Source organism: Salvia splendens, chromosome 2 (assembly GCF_004379255.2).
Source record: "Salvia splendens isolate huo1 chromosome 2, SspV2, whole genome shotgun sequence".
In the NCBI taxonomy this organism is placed as follows: Eukaryota; Viridiplantae; Streptophyta; class Magnoliopsida; order Lamiales; family Lamiaceae; genus Salvia; species Salvia splendens.
In genome coordinates, this window is record NC_056033.1 from 23,302,895 (window position 1) to 23,315,237 (window position 12,343).

The window sequence follows — 12,343 nt, forward strand, 5'->3', positions numbered from 1 at the left end:
GATCGATGGATGCAGAGTTATATGCAGCCGGCGGCACCTCGCCCACGACCAGTTGTCCACCGTCGACAAGTGGTTGATCGTGATCATGAAGCTGCACATCAGCGCCTGTTCACAGATTACTTCACAGAGGAGCCGCGTTTTAACGCCAACCATTTCAGGCGTCGTTTTAGGATGAGGCGGGACGATAATGAGGCCGGTCCAAGCCACGGCGCCGCCACCGCCAGCGTACGAGGTGGGGTACCTCACGATGAAGAAGCCCTCCTCCAAGCACATGCCGACATGCGTCAGACGGAGGCTCATATTCGACTCCAAAAGGATTTAGTTGAAGAGTTGTGGGCGCGGAGGATTGCAAGGCGTTAGTTTTTATGTAAATTTATGTAATTTTTTTAAATGTAATTTTTTTAAATGTATTTTTTTAAATTATTGTACTTTTTGAAATTTTAATAGTATTATTCAATTTAAATGTATTTGTCTCGTAAATTACATTCCGTATGTTGATACGAGTGTAAATTAAATTATATAATTGTTATTAGTGATGTAGATAGGTAGTGTGAAGGCTATGTGAGGGCTATTTGATGTCCAGTTGATGTGGCAAGCTGATGTGGCAGGAGAATTGTAGTGCTGATAATGTAGGAGTGTGAAGGCTACGTGGGGGGCTATTTGACGTCCAGTCTTAGTGGAGATGCTCTAAAACAGGAGTAAAAGGAGTCTGAGTCATAAATAAAGTATATACCTCATAGGAGTATTACCATTTCTCAATATACATGGACCCTACGTCATCAGTTAACATCCGCCCGCCGGCATCGGCAAAGCGTCGCCGCCGTGTCTCTCTGACCACAATTGACGCTCTCGGAGCCGACACTCTATTCATGATTTTCACTTTTCTCGACCTCGTCCACCTAATTCGCTGCTCGGCCGTCTGCAACTCATGGTACCCCTCTTTCTCTCTCTCACTCTTAGATAGAGCGACTATTGTTCCTCTTCGGCGCATCTGTTGATTATAGTTATTTCGTTTAGGGCTTTTTCTTTGTATTTGTAAATTTTGACGTGTTAATCGAATGATGGAAAATGAGAAACAGTTTAGAGAGATAACTATCAAATTATTGAAACATTCGTTTTAATTTTTAAATATCATTCGACTTGAAACGTTATGTTGCGCCTTATATATTTTTTGGTTTGTTTCATGGTTGAAGGAGGGCAGTGATTACTAAACTGAAGCTGCTGCAATTACAGTATCACAAGCAACATCAGGCTGATTCTGCTAGTGTCTCTGATTTGTCTAATTATTCAGAAAAATTGATAAATATACAGATGGAGCAGCTAGCTATGGATCAACAAAGATCTTCTTTACTACAAGGACATGTTGGTGTTTTTCAGTGGAAAGCTCACTCGGTAGGGTAAATCTTTATCCTTTTCTACTCTATTCGTATTTCCATATCGGCCTGCCACTTTTTAGTTGTTTTAAGCTTCAAAATTTTTACTTGCATTGAGTTAAGCAATTTAAGTAGTGAGTTAAGTGAATGGAGAATAAAGTAGGAAAGGAAAAAAGAGAGAGGTAAAGAGAGAATAAAGTTAGAGAGGAGAAATATGTTGCTTTTTGCCAAAAAAAAGAAATGACTCAGCTAAAGTGGGACAATTCAAAAAGGAAAACGACTCAGCTACAGAGGGACGGAGGGAGTACATTTTAGTAATATATTGATTGGTACTCACTACTCAGGCCTTCAACTAATCATATCACTTTTAATTTATGTTTTTGAGTTGCAATTATGTCGCATTTGGTAGAACTTGCCTGAGGCTCGCAATCGGAATAAACCTGTGGTCAACTTGAAATCGCATGTGTGGATACTCTGGCTCCAACTCATCTGGGCTTGACATATGGTAGGTTGGCATGTACTCTTACGAACCTGTTCCAACCTACGAACCACCAGCTCTGACGTGGAATCAGTGGTTCTACATCAACCATGTCAACTTAAAGATATGAACTGAGTGCCATTTGATGAGCAGATGGATGTAATTAATACTCATGGAATTCTTCTGTAGTATATCTACTTGATCGTCCCTGCTAATACATCCTGGCAGTTGTTTCAGATTACTTAGGGCTCCATAAGTTCATATACATGTAGGGAGGAATAGTTTAAGATCTTTTTTGGAGTATGCCTTTTGTCAGGGCACAATTAAAGGAGCAAAGTTCCTTTGACTCAGTTCAATATATATTTTCTAACTGTGATCAGCTTCGCTAGCTTAGAACATGATTTATTGAAAATGTTTTGCCATTCCCTTCAAGTTCAGAATACTACAATTGTCCTTGATTTCACAGCTATCTTCAGATCTAGTTTTCTCATTCTAGGCAATCATTTTAATTAATATATTTGAGTATAAAGTATAACATTTTCCCTTTCCTAGTATTACTTTTATTCAAATATCAGTATCTGCATTTGAAATTGATGGTATTATGCAACCAGTCGGGTTTTCTGAACCATATTTTCTGTCCACCATAATGACGATAAATTCCTACATGGATATTAAGTTTTGAATGTCATTCCACTTTATTTGGATTTCATTTTCCAGAATTCCATGGTTAACTAACCCTTGAAATGTTTGTTGTGCTTATATATTCTTTTGTCTATTCTTTGTGCACTTTCCCCAAACCAACTCTAGGATTGTGCTTATTTGAAAGTAAATTATTTCATTTTTAGCATCCAGCTCTTTCATTTCACATTTTTTGTTCACTTTGGGTCAAATTTATGTTACAATTTCAAAGGCATAACTATATTAGCATGCTTTTTTCTTAGGTTTACCAAATGCAGAATGAAAATGGGATTGATTCTCACTGGTGTTGGAGATAAGGTATGAAGCATTCTACTTTCTACAACTAATATATCAAGAACACCGGCTTGTGTCTTTGTAAGAGCAGCATAGTTGGTTTTAAGAATATGTGCATTAGGCATCTGGTAGCTCTTCCATTTTTTTCTTCTTTTTAACAGTTTTTCTTTAAAAGATAACTAGATGCAAGGAAGGATTAAAAAAACTAAATAGAGTATGTTAACAGTAAGAGACTGGCTCGAATATTTTACAAAGAAAGTATGCTGGCAATGAGAAACTGACAATTTGATAAATATGACTGGAACCAACTTTTGAATAAAATTATATATTGAAGCATCACATATTTTCTTATGCTATTCTGAATCATCTATAATGATAAATCATAGTTAATCTCTGTGAGGTCAAATGAAGAGACATGTACCAGTCTGTTTGCATGATATGGTTTCGTGTAGCACAATCTTGTTGAAAAATTAGAGATTTATTTTTCTATTTATTTTTAAATAAATACTCTGAAAGTCCAAAGAAACAGTAGCAGTTATTTGTAGTTTACAAATCTTAAATACTCCCTCCCGTCCACGATATAAAGATCCATGTACTTTTTTCCACTTTTGGTATGCGGAACCCCACATCCCACTAACTTGTTCTGCCAAATTCCATTATAAATTCATACTAAAAGTGGGACCTACATTCCACTATCCTTTTCCATTTACTTTTCTTCACAAAGTCAAACAAAATCGTAAAACCCGCGCCGAGTCAAAATGACTCTTTAAATAGTGGACGGAAGGAGTAACAAATTCAGTCAACTGCATATAACAATATCCTTCAATCATATTCTCAATACTTCGCTTCACCATACAATGTTTTCTTTTCAAACAATATTGTTTATTCTTTATGTGAGAATAAATAATGTTTAGTGATAATGAATATCAGATCTATCCACTCGAATATTTAAGTCTGCAAATGCTGGGAATTTTGGCCAAAAGGGTTTTGGATGAGCAAATTGCTGGTTCCCTACTGTTCATTATAGGCATTCCACAATCCACAAGAGAACTTCTAGAAACAATTACAAATTTACCAAATCCTATCTCAATAGTTGGCTCTTATAATTTTGTCTCTGATATTTCTGTTTTAGTTTTGCTGGGGGATGTTCAAAATATCTAGTACTCTTGGGTAATTAGATGCTTCAGTGAACCCAATAGTTTATGAACAATGACCCTGCTGACGATAGTATTTGTCAAAAATAGTCTCCTATGCAAACGAGCATGATTTACTTATCTATTCTTCACTTCTTTAGACTGCATACATACATGGAATGCTTAGTCTTAAAAGTCACAGGTGATGCGTCTCTGGTCTGCAGAGAGCTGCAAGGGTTTGGATGAATACCAGCTTCCGGATAGAGCACCGCTAATTGATTTTGACTTCGATGAAGGGAAGGTAATCTTGAACTGCTTGGTGCATTAGATGTTTTCATATATAATGCACAGACTTCTCTTTTCCTGGAATGTTCTTAGTTCTTACGTAGTCTTCGAAAGATAGATGGTATTTTTTGGGGAAGGCATGATTAAATCTTTAGAAGTTAGTTTAATACAATTGAACACTTATATTGTGGCTTTTACATTGTTAGAAAATGAACCCATAGCACCATCGTTATAACCGAGGGAAGGAAAAACACATCTAATTTGACATCCAATATTATCTAATTATGATTTTCTACCCAATTGCCTAGATATTTTAGATGGAAGATTCTAGTAAAGATCATTATCTGTTGCTGTTGTATCATATTGGAGAAATTGGCTATGAGGACATCTCATTGTAGTTTCATCTGTTGTAAATTTAAACTGTATTTATTAATTTTATCTATTGTAGTTTATTTGGGTTCCTGTCTGAAAATTGTCTGCATATAAAGTCATTAACTTTGGGCTTATTTTGGTAATCTGAAGTCTGAAGGCTGATTGCATATAAATTTTGTGTTTTGTTTTCTCACTATCCCATAGGTTGTTGGTCTTGTGGGAACGCGTATATGCATATGGAAACGTATTGGAACTAGAGATCTGTTTTCCTCACGCGAAGGCTTGTTTACCAGGGGATTGTGTATGCGGTGGGTGATATTTCATTCTGTGTAACGTACATTCCACAAAAGTCTAAGAACTTTAGAACTTCAAGGAAATCAACTATTTTAGGAGTGAAGTCAGTATTTCATGAATTTACACACTGGACAATCACACGTTTTTTTTCAACGAGCATATTCTTGATTTCTTTTCTTTCCTTCCTGAAATTACTCTCAACATAAAATCTTATCAATGACATGATAGGTAGTGTGACTAGATGATACACTATTTCCACTGTTAATATATGTTGCATACTTGCATGTAGAGTCCCTAGAACATTTCCTTATTGTACTAAGAAAGGTTTTTGTATTCTGTGAAGAGTAAAGGTCAATTTAGGTCCTAATCATATGACCAAAATACAATTTTGTCCAAAACATTCACTTTTTGAAAATCAGGTCCATAACAAATGAAATGCTTTTCGGAGTGGTCCTTTTTGACGGTTCCGTCAAAAAACTAACGGTCATGCCACTGTGCAATTAGCGTTGACCATTAAGTTTTTTGACGGAACCGTCATAAAAAGGACTACTTCGGGGACAATTTCATTTGTTATGGACCCGTTTTTCAAAAAGTGAATGTTTTGGGCCAAATTCGCGTTTTGGTCATATGTTTAGGACCAAAATTAACCTTTACTCTTCTATGTATTATCATAAATTTGTCCAGAATGAGTGACATCTCTGCAAATTTTGCTTCTTATGGTTTGTGTGGTATGTTTCGCATGATAGTACCTTAAATTTTCTTATCTGGAACGTTGATGAATACCACTCTCTGCAAAAATGGACAGAGATATAGATCATAAGATTAATTCTTTTCAGATTAGCTTTTGCCTTAAATGCCAAAGTGATTTTCTTTCTTTTCAGTTATGTAGACCCACAGGCAGTGGTTGGCTGTGAGGATGGGAAAGTGCGGGTCTTTGACCTGTATAGCAGAAAGATTTCACAAATAATCAAGTATGTTTGTTTATTTGAGATTCTGTACTTTTCTTCATTTTATCAATAGTTAGGTTTCACTCAGGTTTCTTTGTCCGTTGATGGCCCCTTTCATTGTTTTCCATATGGTTCATGCCCTTGCAGTCTTCATTTCTTACATCATCATTGACATTTTTTTACTAGCGCCGTTCATACTATGATCTGAAGAATACATTTTAAGTTACATTTTTTCCTCCATCTCTTACTGAGTTGCAGGATGCATCCTGGGGCAGTATCAAGCTTATGTTTTAGCGACGAGCAACTGATTGTCAGTGGTTCTTCTCTTGGTGGTATCTCTGTATCAGATCTTTCGTCAGATCAGAGGGTGGTTACCTTTGACGCAACTAGTTCTGCAGGTTTGCCCAATACAATTGTTAATTCTGATCTGCTTTATGTTATAATCCTGCATTTGTTCTTTAACTATGCCCCGGATTTGGTTTGGGTTAGACTCGAGTAATATAACGTATTAATAATATCACCACTTCTTGGTTTGTAGCGAAAAATCTCCCAAAATTCACCAATAACTGGAAAAATGATTTGGCATATTATTTTCAAGATCCAATAGTTTTCTCCTGCAGTTTTCTGGCCGACGTAGAAAAGAATCTGATAGGAGTAAAGGCAGCCATTGACTGAAAATCCGGGAGGAACGAAGGCAGGAAAATAACAGCGAACATAATAGAGAATGGATAAAAAAAATTATAACTGAATAGTAAGATACAAAAATAATCCTCCCGCGAGACCCTATGGCTAAATAACTGTCCCTACAGCTGAACTACCGTCCTAAACTCTAAACTCCAAGGCACATAGCTCTTCCAATGAGGAACTATTTATGACAATTACACAAAGATTCCACTTCCACTCGATTTACAATAGATAAACCTATCTGTTGAGACTCTACTAATAACAAAGACTATTTAGTGAAACAAATATTGATATAGAATATTAATTAACTAATATCTCCAGATAGTGAACGATCCATATCATAATCTGTAGGATAATGATTGGTATCGGAACCATGCAACAACATTTTTCCAGTCATTGACAAATATTTTTGCATGTCTATATTTTCTAGACTTCCAAAGGTAAATGTCATTATTTAACAATTTACAAGTCATATCGAAGATTCGAAGTTGGTGACTTTATCTCGCGACTATTAACCCTTCTTTGTAGTATTACATAACTGGCCCCCTTTTGTCCAGCTCTTTATGCCTAGCTGCCAAACTGAAAACAAAATTGCATCTTCTATATATATTTCTTTGGTACTTTTGAGACTAAGACATGTGCCAAAGGCCATTAGGACTTCATGGAAACTGTTCATACAGAGTAATCCATGGGAGGGGGTCCGGTAGGGACAAAGTTATAATGTTAGCACTTGCTCAACTGTGGGTATTAATTTTTTATTTTGATTTTGTTTTATGGTAGGCATAAAGACTATGTGTTTGAGCCCAAACACATATTCACTATTTTGTGGATCAAGTACAGGCTATGCATCTTGTTGGGACCTAAGGTATGCCAGCCAAGGATTCCGTTTCTCTTTTCAGGCCCATGTTGATATTTTGAGTCTTCAGGTATATAATGTATAATGAGGCTTGATAAGGACTATACAAGAGTTCTATGTCATATTTTAGTATCATGAGGTGCATCACATTTGTGTGTTATACTCCCTACGTCCCAGCTAAGATGACATATTTCTTAGTCGGCACAGGATTTTATAAGTTGTTGGTTTATGTGTTTAATTGGAGAGAAAAAAGATAGGGGTATGTATTGGAGATATAAACAAAGTAGAATATTTTAATTGGAGAGAATAAATGGTTGGGTGTATTAATTGAAGAGCAAAAGTGATTTTATTATTTCCAAAAACAGAAATTGTGTCATTTTATTTGTGACAAAAAATTGTCACAAATATGTCTAGAAATGGTCCCCACTCCTCATTTACATTCGGGGATCAGTTACACTCCAACCCAGCAAAACATGTGTTTCGTATAGGTTGTTTGCATTGTAAATGAAAATACAAGGTATTAACATAAACCACTGGACACAAACATGGAGGTGTTTATTTAGCTTATGTATTGTAAAAAGGTACTCCCTCCATCCCACCATAAGCGAGTCATTTTTTTGGGCACGAGATTTGAGAAAAATGATATTTAAAAGTAAGGTATTAGAGGAAGTAAAGTAGAGAAGTGAAGAGAGAATAAAGTAGATGAAATGTGTTATTTTTTGCTAAAATGGAAATCACTTATTTTATTTTAGGTGGGATGTCTAAAAAAGGAATGTGAATTGCTTAGGGTGGGACAGAGGGATTATATTATTGCAGTGTATAATCCTATGTGATGAAGTGTATGACTTTGTGTGTGTGTGTTTGTAAGAGAGCGGATTTTATGATGATATTGTTGAATGGAGTTGCAAAGGATGTTGTGATGATATCAATGAATGGAGTCACTGACGTATCTCCCTTCAGGACAATGAGAAGAAGATGGGAAACACGAGTGAGTCCAAATGTGCTGTACTCTATGCAACATCTGAGGAATGATGCATCCACGTTGGTTATTGGCGGAATAGACGGTGTGGTGAGAATTGTCGACCAGGGCAGTGGCGATGTACTGTCCAGAATCATCATGGAGAATAGCTCTGAATCAAGCCGTTCCATGGACAAGAACAAATTAATTCAGAAAAAGAAAGGAATAAGACTTACGGAAGATGATCGCATTGATCTATTGCCAAATCGTCCTCCTATAACAAGCTTGGCTGTTGGAATGCAGAAAGTTGTCACTGCACAAAGTGATAAATGCATAAGAGTTTGGAAGTTTGGTAAAAAATGACTTCAGCTGTTTAGCAGTGGGATCAACTTTATAACTTGGTTATGGCTTTGTAGCATTACACTCTACTGGGAGCCTAATTGGTGGAGTAGGTCTCATGACTGAAACGTGATGGGGTCTCGAGTAGAACATTTATCTGCATATGCAGTGGCGGTTCTAGGGGAGGCGCCCGACCCCTTCCCCCGATCTGATTGAAAACCCTCTCTCAGGTGTAGATGGAGGCCGATTCAACACACTTCCAACATTGATTTTCAAACCTTTGCAATTGCAGCTTCCATTGATGAGTTATATACTAGCCTAATAACCCTCATAATATGTCATACTAATAACTTAATTTCGACCATTTAAATATGATAAGGAACAGTTCACATTAATCTTCAATCTTATAGTAATTTTCATGTAGCCTAATACACATTTTGTGAAATATTTGATTTCTGATATGGTATTTTATGCATTCTTCTTTTTTAAGTTATTGAAAAGAGAGTAAATTAAGAGAGGAAAAAGTAAACATGGTGCAATTTCTGTATTAGAAATGTTTCATTTCTAATAGGACAACTCAAAAGAAAAAATGTTTCATTTTTAATAGGACATATGAGGGAGTATATATTATTCTAAGATATTTTTGTCCAAGAGGAAAAACATTACCTCAATTATATTAAATTAAAGCTAATCACTTTCTTTCTCTAAAAAATTATCTTAAAATATTAAATTTCACTCAATTTTTTTAATTTAAATTATTTTTTCGCAAACCATTTTCATTTTCGTCTATCCTATAAAATTATCCCATTTCCATATATGGAAAGTTCTCCCAAACTCATTATACACATACATCAATTAATCTACAACTTATATCACTAGAGCTCACCATTAAACACTAATTATAATGTGGGTCCAACTAACAATATTTTAACTATCCTTGTCATCATCTCTCTTACTTAATCATTTTTGTATTTATTCTCGTGATATCTCAAATGTCTTTATTTTTTAGACAGAGCAAGTATCAAATTAAAGGTAATTTTGACAGTATATGTTTATATGAAGATTGTTTTTTCATAATATCATTATCGCATTACAAATGGGATGTCAATTGGGCTAACCCGTTTGGGTTCAGATCAACCCTCTCGGATCGTCAAATTATTTGGGTGCGGTCTATTCGGGTTGTAAATTTTTTGGGTTATAAATTTTCAACCCTAACACCGGGTTCAAGCTAACCCATTGTGCTATTCGGGCCAAAAGACTTTCGAATATAAACTCTCATAAAAAATTTCCTAAATAAAATTATTTTAAATTTTAGTTATTCTTCTCTTCTTAGTTTTAGAATAATATAATATCTTGATATTTTCATGTCTTTGCTCAATAATAGTTGGAGATGAGTCTTTTGATCAAATAGATAAGTTGAAATTAGAGCTATCAATTCTAATTAAAGTTTGTGTTTGTGTCATTATTTTTGCATCGTTCATAATAAATTCTTTATGAAAATTAGAAATCTTTTCTACATGATTCACTATTAAAACGATGTTATATTGGAATTTTGATAGGCTAATTCTCAATTTTGTCGTGGTTTTAGCAATGGTAAGTCGATGGTGGGGGATGACGGGACGATGGAAAAATGAGTTGAGGTGGGACTTGAAAGTTGGTAGTGTGGAACCGAGTGAAAAGGTATGGAATGAAGATGGAAGAAGACTAGAGAATTTAAGTGCTCTTTGCTTGTTAGACTTTACCTGTGGGCCTTGGGGATTATAAATCTGAAGAGGTGTGTTATTTCTGAATGGGCCATGGTGTTGTTGCTCTCTTCAATGGGTTGTTTAAGACAAACATGGCATGTGTTTCTAATTTTCAATGCCTGAATTAACAAGCTTCTTTTGTCCGTGAACAGGTGTATGTTTCACTGCATGTTAGAAAAAAGCAATTAAAGGGTGGAAAGCTGGTGGGTGCAGAAATCAAAACCAATTAATTCCAGTGGCCAGAATTTTTGTTATATTGCTTATTCAGTTGGTGCACACATTGCTTGTGTGGTTAATATGATCTGCTTTGGTAAGCTTAGATGCTTCAAAAATGTTTTGACCAGTTATTTGGACGCATAAGAGGAGATGAGAAATCGCCAGTGTCACACAGCAAATCATCCAGAGGAAACACAAGGATTTGAAAAAAATCAGTATTTTCTTTTTATATAGGCAAATTAATAGTAGAAATTTGAAGACCCAAAAAACAGTATTCTAGTACAGAATGTTCTTCTCATCATGCCTGCGGTGGAGCAACTACTTCTTCCCAGCACCACCAGTTGAGGAATCTGTGGGTGGTTTAACAATACTCAAATAGCCACCATCTTTATTAGCAACTGTCACAGCTTTCATCTCATTGCAGTGGTTTATAAACTTGCTCACCTCCTGAAACACACACCCAAGATTTGCGATCAATGAATATGACATTGTTAAACTATGGATATCACTAAACTACAGCTACTTGATTCAGTCCGTGAAAGAAGAAAAGTAGCCAAGATTGACAAGACGAACGTTAGTATACATGATGACCTATCCTGTTTATTTGCTATAAAACGTTCCTTGTCAGCTTTTCCATTTCGAATTTAGACAGGCAAGTGTTTTTCTAATCGCAGGCACACCAATTTCCAGTCTTTTCGACACAGCTTAATTGTTGAAGCTAGGTATCAACAGATTTTATTTAAAAGCTAGCCAGTGCTTCGACAAGCATGCTTCTTCGAAAATCTGTAAACATCAAGGCCATTGTCGGTTTTAACCAATACATTCAACTACGAGGCTGAGCTAGACTGGATTGATAAAACACAAGTTTCGATGATCCTCAAGTTAAACCGAGCAACTTGTGTTATCGCCAATTGGATGTGACGCATCAGAAAGTGTATATGTGCAAGTAACAATAAATATCAATCTGTACAGCTACTCCGGAAAATCTAGCACAAGAGAACCAATTCCAACCATACTCATCCCCAAAAGCTGACAATTAACCGCATAAATTTTAGAATTTATGACCTAACAAAACTTATGATTTATAATTTCCTCAACTCCTCAATTGATTAAAATCACATTAATAACCAGACAAATCGCTTGGATTTAAACTGCTTTTAACAAGAAGATAATACAAAAAAGGCACAACAATGAGACATACCCTATCGGCATCCATCGCTTTGGTGACCTTTGATGGCTTCGCAACTTTCTTCCCTTGATAATATCGGATAATGTGGTTAATTAGACTATGAAGTAAAGGTATAAATTCATGGAGTATAACTTTGTGCTTTGAGATCTAAGTTACCTTTTCGCGTATGAGCCGTTTTTCCATGTCGATTGAGAGGAACTGATTTACTTTTCTTCTGCCCTTTGAAGAGATTTCCCTTCTGCGTCATTTTTCTCTTCTTCAACAGATTTGGGGGTTTTAGAGATTCTTTCTAGGGTTCCTATTGAGATTGAAATAAATAGAGAGACGGGTCGCTCCGGATCCAATTATTGATCCGCTTCAGTTGGTTTCAATTTACCAATATTAAACCAAAATTCTACTAACTACATTATCAAATGTTAATTTAATTTTGATAATTTTATGTTTTAATTTTAGTACCAACGAAATTATGCACTACTTCATACTATTCATACACTAAAATTAA

At 35.7% G+C, this 12,343-nt stretch overlaps 2 protein-coding genes across 2 annotated transcripts; one reads left to right on the forward strand and one right to left on the reverse strand.

The window, feature by feature from the left end:
- The first annotated feature begins 738 nt into the window (after window positions 1-738).
- On the forward strand, window positions 739-9,086 carry LOC121791900 (F-box/WD-40 repeat-containing protein At3g52030). The gene is made up of 9 exons (XM_042189719.1): window positions 739-931; window positions 1,194-1,397; window positions 2,793-2,847; window positions 4,159-4,257; window positions 4,818-4,921; window positions 5,789-5,878; window positions 6,113-6,252; window positions 7,319-7,403; window positions 8,355-9,086. The coding sequence occupies exons 1-9, from the start codon at window positions 765-767 to the stop codon at window positions 8,713-8,715; spliced, it is 1,305 nt and encodes a 434-aa protein (XP_042045653.1). The 5' UTR covers window positions 739-764; the 3' UTR covers window positions 8,716-9,086.
- Window positions 9,087-10,853: 1,767 nt separating this feature from the next.
- LOC121769290 lies at window positions 10,854-12,136 on the reverse strand. Its single transcript, XM_042166049.1, has 3 exons — window positions 11,998-12,136; window positions 11,854-11,906; window positions 10,854-11,099 (listed from the first exon to the last, which is right to left on the reverse strand). The coding sequence occupies exons 1-3, from the start codon at window positions 12,086-12,088 to the stop codon at window positions 10,971-10,973; spliced, it is 273 nt and encodes a 90-aa protein (XP_042021983.1). The 5' UTR covers window positions 12,089-12,136; the 3' UTR covers window positions 10,854-10,970.
- Window positions 12,137-12,343: the final 207 nt, after the last annotated feature.

Excerpts from the sequence above, each read along its gene's own strand:
- LOC121769290 (XM_042166049.1), bottom strand. The coding sequence starts at position 12,088 with ATGACGCAGAAGGGAAATCTCTTCAAAGGGCAGAAGAAAAGTAAATCA. Across the intron at positions 11,907-11,997 it reads AACGGCTCATACGCGAAAAG|GGAAGAAAGTTGCGAAGCCA; the intron begins GTAACTTAGATC and ends GATATTATCAAG. Across the intron at positions 11,100-11,853 it reads AAGCGATGGATGCCGATAGG|GAGGTGAGCAAGTTTATAAA; the intron begins GTATGTCTCATT and ends TGTGTGTTTCAG.
- LOC121791900 (XM_042189719.1), top strand. The coding sequence starts at position 765 with ATGGACCCTACGTCATCAGTTAACATCCGCCCGCCGGCATCGGCAAAG. Across the intron at positions 932-1,193 it reads TCGGCCGTCTGCAACTCATG|GAGGGCAGTGATTACTAAAC; the intron begins GTACCCCTCTTT and ends TCATGGTTGAAG. Across the intron at positions 6,253-7,318 it reads TGACGCAACTAGTTCTGCAG|GCATAAAGACTATGTGTTTG; the intron begins GTTTGCCCAATA and ends GTTTTATGGTAG.